The 20,707-nt window shown below is 40.4% G+C and overlaps 1 protein-coding gene across 4 annotated transcripts in view; it reads right to left on the bottom strand.

The window, feature by feature from the left end:
- KIF4A (kinesin family member 4A) overlaps positions 1 to 20,707 on the bottom strand; it is a 128,402-nt gene that overhangs the window by 35,654 nt on the left and 72,041 nt on the right. For all 4 annotated transcript variants that reach the window (XM_059157059.1, XM_059157061.1, XM_059157062.1 and 1 more), the window contains 6 exons: positions 17,330 to 17,386; positions 16,146 to 16,331; positions 11,350 to 11,453; positions 9,694 to 9,838; positions 8,836 to 8,946; positions 173 to 256 (listed from right to left, as the gene is read on the bottom strand). In XM_059157059.1, coding sequence (XP_059013042.1) covers positions 173 to 256; positions 8,836 to 8,946; positions 9,694 to 9,838; positions 11,350 to 11,453; positions 16,146 to 16,331; positions 17,330 to 17,386 — 687 coding nt within the window. The remainder of the gene's footprint in view (positions 1 to 172; positions 257 to 8,835; positions 8,947 to 9,693; positions 9,839 to 11,349; positions 11,454 to 16,145; positions 16,332 to 17,329; positions 17,387 to 20,707) is intronic.

Here is a 20,707-nt window from a genome sequence, read left to right as displayed (position 1 = left end):
ATTGGTATCACTGGTTTCTCAGGACACTGGCTCAATTAAGGGATATTACTTTATCAGCACCTAAGCCTGAAGGTGACCTAGTAGATTGGATTTTCTTACCTCCTTGGTTTTATGTCTGAGTAAATTAGATTTTTCTGGAAGTTTCTTGACTTAGTAGATTGGATTTTCTTACCTCCTCAGTTTTACGTCTGAGCACATTAGACTGTTTCTGGAAGTTTCTTTCAAGTTTGAGCAGTTCATATTGCCTCTTACGGTCCTGAGAAGAAAAAAGTCAGGCTTTTAATTGCAATTAAGCTAGCTAACATAAAACCTTATAACATAACTAAAGAGCCTTTCAATGTAATAGTCATTATGAAAAACATTATTGAGGTCCCTCAAAAAATAAAAATAGAACTACCATATAATCTAGCAATCCAACTACTAGGTATATATTCAAAGGAAATGAAATATGAAATCAGTATCTTGAAGAGGTATCTGCATTCTCATATTCATTGCAGCATTATTCATAGTAACCAAGATACGGAAACAACGTAAGTGTTGACAGATGAATGGATATGAGGTATATGTACATGACGGAATATTATTCAGCCACCAACAAAAAGGAAATTCTGGGGCACCTGGGTGGCTCAGTTGGTTGAGCAACTGCCTTCGGCTCAGGTCATGGTCCTAGAGTCCCGGGATCGAGTCCCGCATCAGGCTCCCAGCTCTGCTTCTCCCTCTGACCTTTTCGCCTCTCATGTTCTCTCTCACTGTCTCTCTCTCAAATAAATAAATAAAATCTTAAAAAAAAAAAAGGAAATTCTGCCATTTGCAACAACATGGATGAACCCAAAGGTCATAATGGTTAACTGACATAAACCAAACTATGAAAGACAAATACTGTATGATCTCACTTATATGTGTAATCTAAAAAAGTCAAACTCATAGAACCAGAGTATTAGTGGTTACCAGGAACTGGGGGTGGGGAAAGCAGGGAAAAGTTGGTCAGAGGGTGCAAACTTTCAGTGATAAAATGAGTAAGTTCTGGGGATCTATATATAATAGTGACTATAGTTAGTAATACTGGATTGTACGCTTGAAATCTGCTAAGGAGTATATCTTAAGTGCTCTCTTCACACTGAAAAAAAAAGGTAACTATGTGAGGTGATGGATGTATTACCAACAGGAAATGTGACATCTCCAAACTTACTCTTCTCTTTCAGGATTGTTATGACTATTCTGGATCACTTTCCTTTCCATATGAATGTTAGGACCAGCATGTGAATTTCTGCAAATAAGCCAGTAGGAATTTTGACTGAGATTGTACTAAATCTGTAGCTCAATCTGGAGAGTATTCCATGTTTTCTCTTAGGAGGGGGAGATATTCCATCTTAAGATTATTAAGTCTTCCAGCCATGAACATGGGCCATCCTTCTATTTACTTATTTAATTCAATGATGTTTTATAGAATTTAATGTATAAGTTTTACCTTTGTAAGTTTATTCCTAACCATTTTATTCTTACTGATGCTATTGTAAATGGAATTGTTTTCTTCATTTTCAAATTCATTTCTAGTGTATAGAAATACAACTGAATTTTGTACATTGAGCTTATATCCTCCAACCTTGCCGAATTCATATATTAGTTTTCCTAGTTTTTTAGTAGATTCTCTAGTATTTTATACATACACAATCATGCTACCTGCTAACAGAGAGTTTTGCTTCTTTCTTTCCAATCTGGATGTCTTTTATATATTTTTCTTGCCTAAGTGTCCTGGCTAGAACCTTCAGGACAATGTGGAATAAAAGTGACAAGAAGGGATATTCTTCTCTTGTTCCTGATCTTAGGGGGAAAGTATACTTTTTTTTTTCCCTATTATGATGTCACCTGAAGGTTTTTCATAAATGCCCTTTAACAGGTTGAGGAAGTTCCCTAGTTTCCTGAGTGTTTTTATTATGAAAGGGTGATGGATTTTGTCAAATATGTTTTTTGTCTGCTGAGATAATCATGTGGTTCTTGTCCTTTATTCTACTGATATGGTGTAATATACCAACTGATTTTCAGATGTTAAGGAAGGCTTACATCTTTTTTTTTTCCCCATATGAACCCTACTTGGTCACGGTATATCATTCTTTTTGTATGTTGCTAGATTCAATTTATTAGTATTATGTTGAAGACTTTCTCATCTATATATTTTTTTATAGATTTTTTTAAAAGATTTTATTTATTTGTCAGAGAGAGAGGGAGCGAGAACGAGAACAGGCAGACAGAATGGCAGGCAGAGACAGATGGAGAAGCAGGCTCCCTGCCGAGCTAGGAGCCCGATGTGGGACTCGATCCCAGGATGCTGGGATCATGACCTGAGCCGAAGGCAGCTGCTTAACCAACTGAGCCACCCAGGCGTCGCCTCACATCTATATTTATAGGAGATATTTGTCTATAGTTTTCTTGTGATATCTTTGGTTTTGGTTTCAAGAAGTATTGGCCTCATAGAATGAGCTGGGAAATGTTTCCCTGCTTCTGTTTTTTTGGAAAAGTTTCTGAAAATTTGTTATCATTTCTTCTTTAAATGTCTGATAGAACTCACCAGTGAAGCCATCCAGGCCAGGGCTTTTCTTTCTGGTAAGTCATTCATTCATTCATTCATTCATTCATTCATTCAAGAGAGTGAATGCACACATGAGTGCAGGGAGAGGGGTAGAAGGAGGAGCAGACGAAGAGAGAATCCTCATGCAGACTGTCTGCTGAGCACAGAATCCAAATCGGGGCTTGATCCCAGGCCCCTGAAATCACGACCTGAGCCAAAATCAGGAATCAGAAGCCTAACCGACTAAGCCACCCAGGCGCCCCCTTTCTGGGAAGCTTTTTTTTTTTTTTTTTTTTGAAGATTTTATTTATTTATTTGACAGAGAGCAAGAGATCACAAGTAGGCGGAGACGCAGGCAGAGAGAGAGGAGGAAGTAGGCTCTCTGCTGAGCAGAGAGCCCGATGTGGGCCTCAATCCCAGGACCCTGAGACCATGACCTGAGCTGAAGGCAGAGGCTTAATCCACTGAGCCACCCAGGTGCCCTCTGGGAAGTTTTAAATTAGTAAATTAATCTCTTGTTATGGGCCTGTAAAGATTTTCTATTTCTTCTTGAGTCAGTTTTAGTAATTGGTATCTTTCAAAAATTTTTCCCATTTCATTTAGGCTATTTAATTTGTTGGCATAGAGTTGTTCATAGTATTCCCTTAAGATCCTTTCATTCTGAAAACTAGTAGTGATGTCCTCTCTTTTTTTTTTTTCTTAAAGATTTTTATTTATTTATTTGACAGACAGAGATCACAAGTAGGCAGAGAGGCAGGCAGAGAGAGAGGAGGAAGCAGGCTCCCTGCTGAGCAGAGAGCCCGATGCGGGGCTCGATCCCAGGACTCTGGGATCATGACCTGAGCCGAAGGCAGCGGCTTAACCCACTGAGCCACCCAGGTGCCCCTGATGTCCTCTCTTTATTCCTAATTTTAGTAATAAATCTTATCTCTCTTTTTCTTTTTCTTTTTTTTTTTTTTTAAAGATTTATTTATTTATTTATTTGACACAGAGAGATTACAAGTAGGCAGAGAGGCAGGCAGAGAGAGAGAGGAGGAAGCAGGCTCCCTGCTGAGCAGAGAGCCCGATGCGGGACTCGATCCCAGGACCCTGAGATCATGACCTGAGCCGAAGGCAGCGGCTTAACCCACTGAGCCACCCAGGCGCCCTTATCTCTCTTTTTCTTAAGGCTACCTAAAGATTTGTCCTTATTTGTCAATCATTTCCAAGGTCCAATTTTTGGTTTTACGGATTTTCTCTATTATTTTTTTCCCATTCTCTATTGTATTAATTTCCACTCTAACCTTTAACATTTCTGTCCATCTGCTAGCTTTGGGTTTAGTTTGCTCATTTTTCTTTTTTCAATGTCTTAAAGTGGAAGTCTAGGTTACTGATTTGGGATGTTTATTCATTTTTAATATAGGCATTAACAGCTACAGATTTCTCTCTAAATACTGGTCTAACTGCGACCCATAAGTTTTGGTATATTATGTCTTTGCTTTTATTCATCAAAAAATTTTCATGTGGGGCACCTGGGTGGCTCAGTGGTTTGGGCTGCTGCCTTCGGCTCGGGTCATGATCTCAGGGTCCTGGGATCGAGCCCCGCATCGGGCTCTCTGCTCCGCAGGAAGCCTGCTTCCCTCTCTCTCTCTCTCTCTGCCTGCCTCTCTGCCTACTTGTGATCTCTGTCTGTCAAATAAATAAATAAAATCTTTAAAAAAATTTTTTTTCATGTGACTTCCTCTTTGAGCTTTTATTTAATTAGGACTATGTTGTTTAATTTCCTCATACTGGTGAATTTCCCAAATTCCCTTCTGCTATTTATTTCATCCCACTGTGGTTGGAAAGTATACTTTATATTATTTTATTCCTTTTAAGCTTATTTTCTTTTCCTTTTAAACTTACCAAGGCATGTTTTATGGCCTAACATACAGACTATCCTGGAGAAATGTCCTATGTGTTCTTGAGAAGACTGTATACCCTGCTATTGTTGGAGTAGTCTATAGATGTCTATTAGGTCAGTTAGTTTATTGTATTGTTAAGTCTGATATCCTTGCTGTTCTTGTGCCTAGTTGTTCTATCCATTTTTGAAAGTGAGGTACTGAAATATCCAAATATTATTATTGATTTATCTATTTCTCCCTTCATTTCTGTTGGTGTTTGCTTCACATATTTTGAGGCTTTGTTGTTAGGTGCATATTTTTTTAAAATAATTGTTATATCTTCCTGATGGATTGACTCTTGTATCATTATAAAATGTTCCTTTCTATTTCTAGTAATATTTTGGGTTTTAAAGTGTATTTTGACTGTATAGCCACATCAGCTTTTTTATAGTTGGTGTTTCAATGGTAGATCTTTTTCCAATGTTTACTTTCAGCTTCTTTGTATCTTTGAATCCATTATGTGTCTTCTGCAGACAGCATATCTTGTTATAAATCTTGGATTTCTTATTTTATTCTTATTTATTTATTTATTTTTAAAAGATTTTATTTATTTATTTGACAGACAGAGATCACAAGTAGGCAGAGAGGCAGGCAGAGAGAGAGAGAGAGAGAGAGAGAGAGAAGCAGGCTCTCTGCTGAGCAGAGAGCCCGATGTGGGACTCGATCTCAGGACCCCGAGATCATGACCCGAGCCGAAGGCAGCGGCTTAACCCACTGAGCCACCCAGGCGCCCCCAATTTCTACCTTTTGAGTAGACGGTTTAATCTATTCACTTTATGTTATTATTGATATGTTTGGAATCATCTTTTCAAGTTTACTTTTTAAAAAATGTATTTTTTTTTGTTCTTCCATTCTTCCTTTACTATTTTCTTTTACATTAAGTGAATATTTTTTAGGGTAGTGTATTGATTCCCTCAATGATTATTTCACTCTATTTTTGAGTTATTTTCTTTTTTAAAAGATTTTATTTATTTATTTGACAAAGAGAGCACACACAAGCAGGGGGAGCAGCAGGCAGAGGGAGAGGGAAAAGCAGGCCTCCCACTGAGTAGGAAGCCCATTGCAGGGCTCAATCCCAGGACCCTGGGATCATGACCTAAGCTGAAGGCAGATGCTTAACTGAGCCACCCAGGTGCTCCTTGAGTTATTATCTTAATGATTGCCTTAGTATTTATCATATACATCTTATCAGAATATACGTCAGATTTATATTAACTTAATTTCAGTGATATATAGAAACATAATTCCTATATAGCTCTGTTCTCTTCCCTTTTATGCTGATTGTTATGTAAATTATAACTCTATATAACCACATAATTCATTATTATTGTTACTTTATATAATTTATGCTTTGAATAAGCTGAGATGAAAGAAGAACAAATATATATTTATAGAATTTGTTCTTATTTACCATTTCTGGCTCTCCTCGTTTCTTCCAATAGATTCATGTTACCACCTAATGCCATTTCTTTACTCAAATACAACTTTGCTCCCAGTCACCTACTTTGTCAAATATACTATATTTCTATATGTTATAGGCCCAACAATACAATTACATAAACACTATTTTATATAATTGCTTTTTAAATCAGTTAAAAGAAGGGAGAAGAAATACACAACTATACTTTTAGAATTACCCACAATAATAATACCTTTACTGGTACTCTTTGTGTTTTCTGTGTGTGTGTGTGTGTGTGTGTGTTGATTCTAATTACTGTCTAGTATCACTGGCTTTCAGTCTAAAGTTCTTTTAGTATTTCTTGTAAGGTAGGTCTGCCAAAATAAGATCACTTAGCGTTTGTTTATCTGGAAATGTCTTTATTTCTTTTTTTAAAATTTAATTTTATTTTTTCAGTGTTCTAAGATTCATTGGTTATGCATCACACCCAGTGCTCCATGCAATACGTGCCCTCCTTAATACCCACCACCAGGCTCACCTAATGCCTATCCCCCTCCCTTCCAAAACCCTCAGTTTGTTTCTCAGAGTCCACAGTCTCTCATGGTTCATCTTCCTCTCTGATTTCCCCCAATTCACTTTTTCTCTCCTTCTCCTAATGTCCTCCATGTTATTCCTTATGCTCCACAAGTAAGTGAAACTATATGATAATTGACTTTCTCTGCTTGACTTAGCATAATCTCCTCCAGTCCCATCCATGTTGATACAAAAGTTGGGTATATCCTTTCTGATGGAGGCATAATATTTCATTGTATATATGGACCATCTTTTTTATCCATTTGTCTGTTGGGGTTTATTCATTTGAGAGCAAGAGAGGGCATAAGCAGGCAGAGGGATAGAGGGAGAGGGAGAAGCAGGCTCCCCGCCAAGCAGGGAGCCTGATGCTGGGTTTGATCCCAGAACCCTGGGATCACGACCTGAGTTGAAGGCAAACACTTAACTGAATGAGCCATCCAGGTGCCCCTACTCTTCATTTTTAAAAGAAAACTTCATGGTCTATAAAATCCTTGGTTGGTAGTATTTGACTTCAGCACGTTGAATACGTTGCCTCCGTCTTCTGGCCTCCACTGTTTTTAATGAGAATTTGGCTGTCAATTTTATTGGGGTTTGTTTGTATGTGATAAGTCATTCTATCTTGGGCTGTCAAATTTTTTTTGTCTTTGCCTTTCGACATTTTGACATAATGTGCCTTCGTGTGGATACCTTTGCATTTATTTTGGACTTCATTGAGCTTCCTAGATGTGTAGATTTTTTTTTTGGCAGCAAATTTAGAAAAATTTTAGCCATTATATCTTTGAATATTTTTACTGTTGTTTCACTTATTGTTCTTGCAGAGCTACCACTCTTAATTGGTCACCACCAACGTTTCCATGATTTTTGACAGCTCCTTTAGGTTTTAACTTCCCCAAACTCTGTCCCCAAATAAAGAGAGCCCCTCAGGGAGGGCTGCATTCCTATGGCTAGTCCAGTGGCCTGCCCTCCTGCTTGGCAGAACCTCTGTACCACTGCTCAGGCCTGGGGAGTGGGGGATAGTAGCCCACTTCCCTGAGTGATTTCTCTCTTCTATGAGGGGGTGCTGGGCAGGGGCCATACACTGTTTTTCTTGGCTTGCCTCTCCTGACATGGAACCTACCATCCCATGATTAGATGGGTTGGGGTAATCAGGCCCTAGGCCTTCTGTAGCAGGAGTAGAGCTTCTGTCCTACACACATGGGCTGGGTATGAGAAAGGATCCCCAGACCATCTTGGTTGCTCTTGCCTGAAATAGAACCTCAGCAACATGAAGCTGAGGGTGGGGGGGATGAAACAGAGGAAACCATAGTCATAGACTAGAAGGTGAGGAGTGAGGGGAGTGAGCTGATTGTGGTTCAAGGGCCACAGACCCTTGCTTCTTACTGAGGGTTACTAGATTTCCTTGAAGACATTTTCTTTGCTATATGCCCTTCAGGACATATAGAGACTTCTAATGGCTTTTTTAAAAATACATTTCACTAGTTATGCTTCTTTTGCCGAGAAGAGTGTTCACAAAGCTACTCTTGCCACCATTCAAAAAGAACTTTTCCTTATTTCTTGACCCAATGTATCACATTCTGGCCAGTTCTAAAAATGTGCCCATATCAATGTCCTTTCCAAGAATACTGTTACTACTCTAATTCAGGCCCTTACTATCTTTCTGGATGATGTGATATGTTCTTAACTTGTGTTCTGGCCTTCAGTTTCTCAATACTTCAGTTTGTTAAACATGTTACTCTCAGATGTATCTTTCTAAAGCCGTACTTGGCTGATATCACTTTGTTTCTCAAAAACCTTAAAAATCTTTACGCTGCTAACAATATAAAGTTCAAACTTCTTAGATCTTTAACAATCCAGCTTCATTTTGTCTTTCTGATGGAATCTTCTACTATCCTTCATCCCACCAGGACCATTCATCATTCCTTGAATATGCTTACAAAGCTGTCATCTCTGTGTCTTTGCTCCTGCTGTTCCATCTATCTGGAATGCCTGTACCTGTCTCTATCAAAATCCTCCCTATTATTCAAGGCCTGTTCAGCTGTCATGTTTTCACTCTAACTGGAAATATGCTTTCATTTCCTAATTGCCTTGGTGTTTTAGGCCTTTCGTAAAGCACAGATCTCTTTATTCCTTCAGTGAGAGAAAACCATGCTATGTCTCACCTTCCCATTTAGATTAAGACATTCTTCAAGTGAAGAGTTCATATACTACTCATTTTTCTATTTTCCATAGTGGTAGATGTTTAAGAAATACCTGTTAACTTTATGAATGTGTCACATTTTTTGGGAGATAACCAGTTGTTTGAAGAAAAGCTTTAATGTTAATCAGCCCAGAGAAGGGTTTATGAGGTGGGCCTTTGAAAAGTTGTAGTTACTTACTCGTTCTTTTAACTGGATTACTTCTTTGTCTTTTTGTTGTTTCCACTGTCTAAACTTCTCAGCATCCTCTTTCATCTGACGCATTAACTGTACCCGCTGGCTTTTCATCAACTGTAAAAACAAAACCCAGTACAAGTACTAGTCATCTGCACTTATTCTAGGCTGATGTGCAGATGGATAGACTAACTATTAAGAAGAGAGAAAACCCAGAGCTAAGCTGAGAAAGCTGCCAACAGATTTTCTGATTAGGCTTGCAGTAGCCCTGCTATGCTTGCAAGGGGTTTCCAAGTATAGACTACACAAAGGAACACGCTGAAGAAATTAAAAAAAAAAAGTACCAACAGCTAAATTCAGTCTGAAATTCTTTGTATATAAATGAAATTTCAAGGAAATATCTCCTAAGCCTCAAGGACAAATCCACCTAGCAACCAGTGGATTCTAAAGGTTTCAGCATAAGCAGCCAGTGACTCCAACTCGCAGATGTCAGAAGTCTGATATTCAATGGCTGAAAATATTTTCCAGGTGTCCTCAATTTGCAACTACTTTACAAAATAATTGTACATAATCATAGAAGGTGGTTAGTATATCACCACAAAATATCAAGGTATCTTTCTCCTTTGGTTTCCCAGATGCTCACATTAAGCACCTGAATGCTCAAGCAGGGTTTTGTCATTCAGATTCTCGGTGACTACCAGGACAATGTCCTGTAAAAAAGACATTTGTGGAGGGTCACACATTTGAAATGATGGCCCTGCCTGCTACTTTCTCACCTGACAACACCTCTGTAGTATAATTCTAAATGGAACACCTATGTTTGTAAGTTTTAATGAAATAAACCCAAGGATGAGAGTTTGTTACCCGTATCTCCTGGTTCAGTTTGGAAACGGTATGCTCTGTGGATTCTTTCAGCTTCAGGAGTTTGGACTGTTCATTCAGTTTCTTCTTCAGATCAGCCATTTGACCCTCTAGCTCCTGGAGACGTTTACGGCGGCGCTCACTCAACCTAAAAACAGATGCCATGGGAATGAAGATTAGAAGCAGCAAAGCCTGACTTCAAAAGACATAGTATTTGACTCCCAGGTTCACAATCCTGATATATATATATATATATGAGATGACTGGTCACATAGTCATCTTTAAATAAAGAATAACCACCCAAATGGTCTCAATAATGGAAGCTCAATACAAAGAATAAAACAACAGATTTTTTGAGTGTATAGCAATGCGATTGACTCAATATATCACTCCTCCCACTATGCTAAAAGGATTGTTCTTTGAGGATATTTCACTTTAGTTTAGCTGTAAAGGAATAATTCTAATGATTATTACACTAGTCTGAGATAGAAAGCAAACATTCAGCATAACATTTAAGAACATGATATTTAGACTTAACAGAGATATAATTGAGTCACTGAGTAAAAAGAAGGTAGAATAGCCAATGAGGAAGAGGTCTGAGGAAGAGGAGGATATTCTGGTTATCTGTCCTGGTTTTATTCTTTATTATTATCTTTTTAAGTAGGTTTCATGCCCAGCGTGGGCCCCAAAGTGGGGCTTGAACTCATGACCTCGAGATTTAGACCTAAGCTGAGATCAAGAGTCTGACATTTAACTGACTGAGCCACCCTGGGCACCTCTGTCTTGATTTTATCCCCCCACCTTTTTTTTTTTTTTTTTAAATTTTATTTATTTATCAGAGAGAGAGAGGGGGAGAGAGCGAGCACAGGCAGACAGAATGGCAGGCAGAGGCAGAGGGAGAAGCAGGCTCCCTGCTGAGCAAGAAGCCCGATGTGGGACTCGATCCCAGGACGCTGGGATCATGACCTGAGCCGAAGGCAGCTGCTTAACCAACTGAGCCACCCAGGCGTCCCTATCCCCCCCCCTTTTAAAGAATTTTTATTTATTTATTTGATACAGAGAAAGAGAGAGAGCATGAGCAGGCTCCCCGCTGAACAAGGAGCCAGATGTGGGGCTCAATCCCAGGACCCTGGGATCATGACCTGAGCTGAAGGCAGTCACTTAACCAACTGAGCCACCCAGGTGCCCCTTGATTTCATTCCTAACTGACTAAAGGATGGCTAGATTGTTCTTTGATTTACTAGCCTGGACATTAATTCTATTGACAAGCTAATTTGGCCATCAGTGCAGGGACAAAGAAACTGTAGCTGTCAGGTAGGTCTAATAATCTTTCAGAATCCAGCTCAAATGCTAACTTCTCATAAAGCCTTTCTTGATTATGCTGAGCTAAACTGGTATCTCCTGACTCTGAACTCTTGAAGCAATTACTGCCTAGGAAATTTATCTAGCTACTAAGCACATGCTGCTATGGCATTCTTTTACTGACATCATGAGGTACTGTTATAAATCTCAATTAACTTTTCTTCTGTTGAGATCTCCTCTCCACAACTAGGTGTAAACCCTGTGGGGGCAGAAAATGGCTCCTTTCTTCTCTATTTCCTTTATAACTCCTTACACATAGTAAGGACTTGACATAATACTTATTGGATATATTCTTACTTGGCTTGGTTGACATCCTTCTTTGTTGTCTGAAGTTCAAGAACCAATTCTTCTTTTTCCTTTTGCAGATTGATGACTTCTACTTCTAGATTTTTTATGTTATCCTAGAAACATAGAGAGAAAGCATTAGAAAGCACGGGAAGAGACTCACTTAAAATAAAGAAAATCACTTCAACACTCCATCTCTTGAGGAATTATGTATTCAATTTTACCACTTCAATCGCACACTAAAAACATCTGTACTAGATTTAAGGAGATTAAAGTTACATCATGGGAAAAGTATAAACTTGGAATCCAAAAGCCTGGGTTTGAACCATGAGTCTAGCATTTAATATCTAAATATCTTAAGGGAAGTCATTTCATCTCCTTTTAGCCTTAGTTTCTATGCAGAAAAGAGTTAATATAGCAGGCCTGATATTGCTGTTCTTAAAAAAGCTTTGCTTGCAAGACTGGTCTTTGGCTCAGGTGTGCAAACTTGGGTTTTGATAGGGTTTCCATCCTTTTGGTAAGAGTGACTCATTATGCCAAGCAAGAGACCATTAACCATACAGAACAAACTGATGGCTACCAGAGGGGAGGTGGGTGAAGGGATGGGTGAAATGGGTGATGGGGATTAAGGAGGGCACTTGTGATGAGCACAGGGTGTTGTATGGAATTTTTGAATCACCATATTATATACCTGAAACTAATATTACACTGTATGTTAACTCACTGGAATGAAAACAAAACCTTAAAAAAAATCCCTGGACTCCTAGACTCCAGGGAGCTTCCCTGATAGACAACATTTCACACATGTTGTCACAACCCATTGCTAGAGGAATTAAATAATACATATTGTGTTACTCCACTGGGAGAAGACTCTTAGAAGTTTGCATCTGGTTTCCTTCAGACTTTGCCCCAAGTGCCTATTCCCTTTGCTGATTCTGTTTTTTATCTTCTACTGTAATAACTCATAGCTGTATGACTATATGCCGAGTCCTTTGAGTCATCCTGGCAAATTGTCAAACCTGGGGGTGGTCTTGGGGACCCGCGAGAGTCTCCCTATCTATGTAAAAATTAACAACACTACTTACCTCCAGGGTTGTTGGGGAGATAAAGTAAGATAAAAAGTTATGACATTTTGTAAATAGAAAAGGGCTGCACAAACATCCTTATATTCAGAACTTTTAAACATATATATTTAATACCAACTGCAGTTCTGCATGCATTTAGGAAATGAATTTCAGAAACTGAATTTTAGTCATTTCCAAGATTAGGAAAATCCAATAGATCCCTTCCTGTTCTCATAACCAAAAACTTTTAGGAGGCTGGCTGAATGAGTGGTTGTTAGCCAAGAAGATTATGTGCAGGTCTTAGACCAGTTTTGAAATGACACGAAGAGGCAGGTTGGGTGAGGCTGTATCAGAGAAGTTTTCTAAATAGTCAAGAGCTGTTTTCCACAAAATCTCCTGAGCCACACTAGTACCCAGTGAAAATCAATCTCATTGCTTTATAGTTACCTTGCATATGTCAACTGGCAATAATGTGTGTGTGTATACTTAGGGAAGTAACACATGAAAACACTGTGGTAAAAAATAATCCAGATAATACATATAAAGGGCATGTTCCCTCCACTGCCCTACTCTTCCAAAATTCCAGTCCCCTATCCAGAACTAACTATGGTTATCAGCCTAGTTCAGATCTTTTAGACATTTTTTTCTAGATATTCACACATATACGTAAAGACCTTTATGTGTGTGTGTGTGTGTGTGTATACAGCTAATAAATACATAAGTACATTGTAGCAAATGTCTAGAGTATTTATGTAGATAGAAAAATAATATATACACACACATATACATGTGCATATTTGTGAGTGTGTACCTATTGAAATGTGCAAAGATAAGTAGAATTACACTGTATGTATATATTATTCTGTAACTTGCTTTTTCCCAGTCTTAGAGATTTATTTTTATCATTGCATATAGATCTAACTCATGTTTTTGCCATAGTGAAATATTCTTGTGCATGCCTTCTGTGCACATGTGCAAGGTTTTTCTAGGGTAAGAACAAGTGGAATTACAGAGTCACAGGAGTATACACTTTTAATTTTCATAGATACTGCTGCTAAATTTTCCTCTAAAGTGGCTATTCCAATTTATACTCTTGCTAGCTAAGTAGGAGAGTACTCTTGTTCCTACACCCTTACCAACATTTCATATTATAAGACTTCAAAATTTTTACCAATTGGATGGGTGAGGAATAGTATCTTTTCATTAAATATATGCCACATTTAGTCAAAACTGTCTGACTCCACAAAGGGAGTTGAGTCCTGGGTTACTAGAACTCATGACAATCTTCATTAATCAGAACCTATACCTCCTCAAGTTTTTATACAGCAATTCTTCAATGATAAAAAGAAAAATACTTAGGGGGCACCTGGATGGCTTAGTCATTAAGTGTCTGCCTTCAGCTCAGGTAATGATCCCAGGGTTCTGGGATCGGGCCTCGCATCGGACTCTCTGTTCAGTGGGGAGGCTGCTTCTCCCTCTCTCTCTCTTTGCCTGCCTCTCTGCCTACTTGTGATCTCTGTCAAATAAATAAAATCTTTAAAAAAATACTTAGAACAAGAAACTACATTTATTTCTCAGAGTGATTTACATGTGATGAAAAGGTACTGTTTACAATAAGAATTTATTTCCTCTTTTTTATTTTATTTTATTATTTTTTAAAAGATTTTATTTATTTATTTGACAGAAAGAGATCACAAGTAGGCAGAGAGGCAGGTAGAGAGAAAGGGGGAAGCAGGCTCCCTGCTGAGCAGAGAGCCCAATGTGGGACTTGATCCCAGGACCCTGGGACCATGAGCTGGGCGGAAGGCAGAGGCTTTAACCCACTGAGCCATCCAAGCACTCCTGTTCACCCCCCCCCTTTTTAAAAAGATTTAAATTTATTTACTTTACAGAGAAAGAGAGAGAGACACTACAAGCAGGGGGAATGGTGGGCAAAGGGAGAGGGAGAAGCAGGCTCCCCTCTGAGCAGGGAGCCCAATGTGGGGCTCCATCCTAGGACCCTGGGATCACAACCTGAGCCAAAACCAAGAGTCAGTGCTTAACTGACTATGCCACAAAGGTGGACCTAAAGTAATTCTATTTTTAATCTTTTGAGAAATTTTATACGTTTTTGCCCAGTGGCTGTACCAGTTTGCATTCCAATCAACAGTGCATGAAGTTTCCTTTTTCTCCACATCCTCGCCAATACTTGTTTCTTGTGTTTTTGACTTTAGTCATTCTGACAGGTATGAGGTGATACCTCATTGCGGTTTTGATTTGCAATAACGTCTAAAATTTTCAAATTAATGTATTATACTACCAACTCTTATCTATAAAAATAAGGTAAGTGTCAGAAGGAACAACTTAAAGAATTTAAAGTATTAAGCCTAGGGAATAGGGGAGAAAGTAGTAGGGCACGGATTGGTTTTATTTTTCTGATTATTGTACTGTTTGGCTTTTTTTTTTTTTTTAAAGATTTTATTTATTTGACACAGAGAGATCACAAGTAGGCAGAGAGGCACACACACACACACAGAGAGCGAGAAAGGAGGAAGCAGGCTCCCTGCAGAGCAAAGAGCCCGATGTGGGACTCGATCCCAGGACCCTGGGATCATGACCTGAGCCGAAGGCAGCGGCTTAACCCACTGAGCCACCCAGGCACCCTGTTTGGTTTTTACAAATGATATATATACATCTGACATTAACAAAAACTTAAGTTTAAAAAAATGTTAGGGGAGCCTGGGTGGCTCAGTGGGTTAAAGCCTTTGCCTTCGGCTCAGATCATGATCCCAGGGTCCTGGGATCCAGCCCCGCATCAGGCTCTCTGCTCAGCAGGGAGCCTGCTTCCCCCCCTCTCTCTGCCTGCCTCTCTGCCTACTTGTGATCTCTCTCTGTCAAATAAATAAATAAAAATCTTTAAAAAAAATGTTAAACAAGACTAATAACAAGAAGGAAATAAAACCTCTAATGGCAACTCAGTTACTATTTTGGAATACCCAAAGGGAATTCTCTACCCCAAGGGGAAAAAAGCATTAAAAATTATTTAGGAGAAACACTTTTCTTGTTTTTACTCTGGAAATTTAGGGGAGCTGGTGGTAGAAACACATGAACACGATCATGATTTCTTGATACCAGCATACAGGACCTGAGGGGGGTAGGATATAACTAGATAGGGAAACAATCCACCCTTTCCTCTACCAGCACTGGTAACATCACTTGGTGGATAGGAAACACTGAGCTACAGTGGAAAATAAGGTCTGGAGCAAGGGTAACTCTGTAGAATAACCTGAAAGCCAAAGACAGACATCTTTCAGTAAAGACCTGATTATTAATAAGCAGGGGCCAGTTAGAACTACCACTAGGAAAAACAGTCTATTCATTTGCCCAGTCAAATGATACGCATTATAAGTCTCCTCCTAATTCACATTATAACCAAGGCCATCTACTAAGAGATCTTTCTTAGACTATCAGTATAGTTATTAGAACAAAATTTCTCCACAAGTAGGGACTACATTTATTATTATGTTATCAAACTATTTATTAAATACCCATTGCATAAGGCAAGGTATTAGATTAAATGAAACAAAATGGCAGGTTTCCTATCCTGAATGTATCATTTTTGGAAAAAACAAAACAAAAAAAACAACGCTCATTATGTTGTCTCATCATCATCACAAATAGCACCAACAGTGTGCCTGTTCTCTTCCCAAACAATTAAAGGGAGATGGTAGACATGAACAAATGCTGCTCCAGTAAATATCTTACCTGGTACTGGAAATGAATGGGCTGTAGTTGGCTGTCATTCTGAGTCATCTTTCTGGCGAGGGCCTCTTTCAGTACTAGGGCTTTATTCAACTCAACAAGCTCCTTAGACATTTGAGCTTGACGTAGAGCATGCTGGGTAGTGAAAGCATCAGAAGACCTACTAGTCTCTGGACTAGTTTCCACTTGCTAGAAAAGATCAGGATAACGATTTGTAAGAGAAAGAAGCCATTGGAGTTCCTTAGGTCCACAGCCACCTCTCCATTACTAGTACCACCGTTCTTTTAAAAATATGGCTTCTTGTAGATTTTCATTAAGCATATAAGATGAATTGAGCCTAGGCTATTTCCCTGTGCTCACGGCACCTTATTTCTTATATCCTTTAACTGACCCTTCTAGAGCACACTAAGTTTCTTGCTCTTTCCTTTATTGATTAAGCTAACATTTCTTAGCTTTTATCTCATTCTAAGGGGTCTTTACGGAGAAAGAGTTCTGGAAATGGCACTTTAGGAATGGTGGCAATGGAGAAGAGGCTTCATTTATTCTCACAGAGCTCACCTCTGGCACCTGATTTATCCATCTTTCTTCTTTCAGAATATGAAAAATACCGATACATGTTTATTTTAGGGGGGGGAAAGATGTCTCAAGCAAACCATTGTCTGGCCTTCCATTCTGACTTTACTCTATAACCTTTAGCCAACATCTAGTACATTTTATCTATTCTTGCAACTCAAACACTCCAGATATTCTCCTTGGTTCTTTTAGCTCCTAACCATCCCATCCACAGAAAAAGTATGATAAGAAAAAAAATCTCTTCCACGTCTTCTCTGATGCATTTTCAACTCTGCCAAAATTTCCTGATTTGTTCCTTTCCTCATTCTAACTTGCTAGACAGCAGATGCAGGATACTAGCATCTAACAAGGAATCTGTAAGCCAGATTGCAAATAAGGAAAATGACATCCTTGAGATGCCCTGCCATCCATCACCGGTTACACTAATTTATACTATTAGAGATGGAGCCTATTAGGGGTTTTCCAAAGCTGACATTTACACTCAAGATTTCTGGATTTCCAAGGTATTCCATGGACAATGATAGCAATCGGGGATGCTCTTCCTCAGCTGAGTGATACATTACAGGAAATGGCACAGTTAAATCTCCTAGTTCTACACAAAGCCGATTACTTACAGCTTCTGGTTCCACAGTAGTATCAATGGCTGCAGCCATGCAAGCAACAGTTTCATCCTGCAATGACAAATGATGTTTCAGTTTAGGAAGAGACTCTGAGGTGAAGCTTACTAGTGGATTTTATATTGCTTATTCAGTTTTTTTTTCAAGTGTATGTAGAGACTGTTTAAGGCGCTGGACCCATTTTGTGGTATATATACACCCAAACCACAGATTGCCAGTTCTCACCTCTTAAGTCTATCCTTGTTATAAGGTCAATTGTGTACTTGTTGTTAAAAAAAAGGGGGGGGAGGTCATGTGGCAATTGACATATTTATTGCACCTTTCCCGCTCTGTCAGAGATGAATCGTCTGGAGTGAAACATTAGCTGTTCTCACAGGCCAAAGTTTAACCCATTTTATAGACTCTACTCTTTCTTTATGTTTTTACCACCAAGTTTACCTCTATGATATATGGGTGTCGGGAGCCGGTACAGGAGGCCTACTCTAAGAGCCGTAAGGGACTGAATATGATTGGCTGTTCATTTAGGTCCACTCTCGCGGGAGGTGCATGAGCACTGCATTGTGATTGGGTAACACTGCCTGTATAAAAACGCATGCGCCGAGGGTAGAGGGGAGAAAGATAAAAAGCGATTAAAGAAGAAGGTTCGCCGCTACGTGAGTCGTTCTTGCGGGCCGAGAGCGACAGGTGGTGCCGAAACCCGGGATTCTCATCGTGAGAGACGCACGGAGTCGGCGACGATCAGGTAAGGAGTGCACCTATTTCTGTCTAGTGAGCGACAGGGAAAGTTCCTAGGATAAGGACGAGAGTAAAGCTTTCCGGGATGGGAAACGAGATGGCTGCATATAAAATGTTGGGGCCGCTAACTGACGTTCTTAAAGCAAATGGGACCCCTTTGAAAAATAAGAAGGCTCGCTTATTTCTAAAAGAAGTGGGTCAAACCGCTCCGTGGTTCTTAGAGGAGGGATTGCTTAATATTCCCCAGTGGGAATATCTAGGGGAGGACCTCAGGCGCGACCCGTGCACTACGCTGGGAACTCTCGCTGTTTGGTCCTTAGTGAAGGTCTGCTTACAATCCTCCCGCGAACCCATACGCAAGGCAGTTCTACAGGGAGGAGAGATCTTAGAACAGGTAAAAGAGGAGTCTTGCAAAGGATCCTGGAGAGATTCCAGTTCTGAAAGTGAAAGCGCAGAAGAAAGCTCGGACGAGGAAAACGCCCGTCCGGGCGATAAGAGAGAAGTGACGGGAGGGGGTCCCTCCGACGATCAGAGAGTGGAAGAAATGAAAAGAGAGCTTGCAAAAAAGGAGGAGGAACTAAAAAAGGCTATGGCGCAGCTCAAAATGCAGGGGGAAGTTATGGCGCAGCTGAAATTAAAAGTGAAAGAAGGAGCCATGGCGCAGTTAGAAACAAAGGAAGTGGTAGATAACTTAGATCTTATGCCCACGCGCCCAGCCCCAACAGCGCCACCTTACGAGGGGCCTCCTCCGTATAAACCTTGCTGCGCCAAGGCCTGCTATTGTGCGAGCTGCACCGCACAGAATTGGAGAGAAGTATTAGGGCCAGAAAAAGGGTTTTTCCCCGTCATGGAAGATCAACATCAGCAAAGATATCATCAGCCCCTAGATTTTAAACTCGTAAAGCAGCTGAAGGAAGCAGTTATGTCCTATGGGCCTCAGGCTGCTTTTACGGTTTCTTTGGTTGAAACGCTAGGTAGCCTTTACCTCACTCCTGAAGACTGGAGTAACTTGGCTAGAGCAGTTTTATCTGGTGGGCAATATTTAGAATGGAAGATTCAGAATCAGGACAATTGCCAGGACACGGCGCGAAGAAATGCAGCAGCAGGTAACCCACAGTGGAACCTAGACATGTTAACAGGTGCGGGACAATATTTTGGGTCACAGGCACAAAGTAATTATCCGCCAGGGGTATATCACCAGATAGCAACCGCAGCTTTGAGGGCATGGAAGACGTTAAGGGGTGCTGGAGATTTGCAAGGACAGTTATCCAAAGTGCTACAAGGGCCGAATGAGCCCTATGCAGATTTTGTGGACAGGTTGATACAAACAGCTGGTAGGATGTTTGGGGACGTAGACCAGGCTATGCCCCTAGTTAAACAATTGGCTTTTGAAAATGCCAATAAATGGTGCCGAGAAGCCATTAGACCCTGGAAAGCGAAAGACTTGTCAGCGTATATCAAGGTCTGCAGGGATATCACAGGACCTCTAGTTCAGGGCCAGGTCATGGCTGCTGCTTTTGCACAAGCGTTGCAAGGTGCAAATGGGGCTAGGACCAAAGGGTGTTTCTTATGTGGGCAAGAAGGTCATATGAAAAAGGACTGCCCACAGCGCAACAGCCAGGCACGAGGAGGAAGACAGAGTCAACCAGTCCAATTTGTGAAGGTGGAAGAGGCGCATCCAAATAAAGGTTATGGAGGACCGAAACCACAGCTATGCCCCAGATGTAGAAAGGGGAATCACTGGGCTAGCGATTGCCGCTCAGTCACTGATATGGACGGAAATTGGCTGCCACCAAATAATTGGGGGAGTTCAAAAAACGGGAAGCAGGGCCTTTCCCCCCGGGGCCCGAACCAAATGTACGGGGCGGTCATGGCGCTGCCGCAGAAGGCGAGACAGATGTTTCCCCCTACGGACCCAGAAGAGCCACCACAGGCTCAGCAGGACTTGACCTGCGTGCCACCACCCGAATGGTCTTAACCCCTGAAATGGGTGTGCAGGCGGTGCCCTCGGATTTCCATGGGGGCCCGCCAGAGGGTACTGTGGGATTACTTCTGGGTAGAAGTTCCACTACTCTTAGAGGTCTCGTTATCCACCCAGGGGTTATTGACCCAGATTTTTCAGGGGAAGTAAAAATTTTAGTTTCCTCTCCAAGAGGCATCACCATTATCAACCCTGGGGATAGGATTGCTCAACTCCTAATCCTGCCCAGCCACCATGACAGATATAAGTCTACAGGAAGGTTGCGAGATGGAGGGCTTGGATCAACAGGAAATGATTTGATGTGTCTGACTATGGATATGAGCAACAGGCCCATGACAGTCTTAAAAATAAGAGGAAAACCCTTCTGGGGGCTGTTAGATACAGGGGCAGACAAAAGTATTATAAATTTAGCTGATTGGCCAAAACAATGGCCCCTTGTCAAGGCCAATCAAACATTAAGAGGACTAGGAATTGCTCACAGCCCAGATGTCAGCGCAGCATCTTTAGATTGGGAAGATGATGAGGGTCATAAAGGAGTCTTTCAGCCATATGTTTGTTCTCTCCCTGTAACCCTTTGGGGACGAGATGTGTTAGAGCAAATGAATATAGTATTAACTACTGAGAATCATTATAGTGAAAATGCAAGAAACATGATGAAA

The sequence above is a fragment of the Mustela lutreola genome, chromosome X, assembly GCF_030435805.1.
Source record: "Mustela lutreola isolate mMusLut2 chromosome X, mMusLut2.pri, whole genome shotgun sequence".
Taxonomy (NCBI): Eukaryota; Metazoa; Chordata; class Mammalia; order Carnivora; family Mustelidae; genus Mustela; species Mustela lutreola.
The sequence above is the reverse complement of the archived record's forward strand: the minus strand, read 5'-3'. Positions and strand labels throughout refer to the sequence as shown.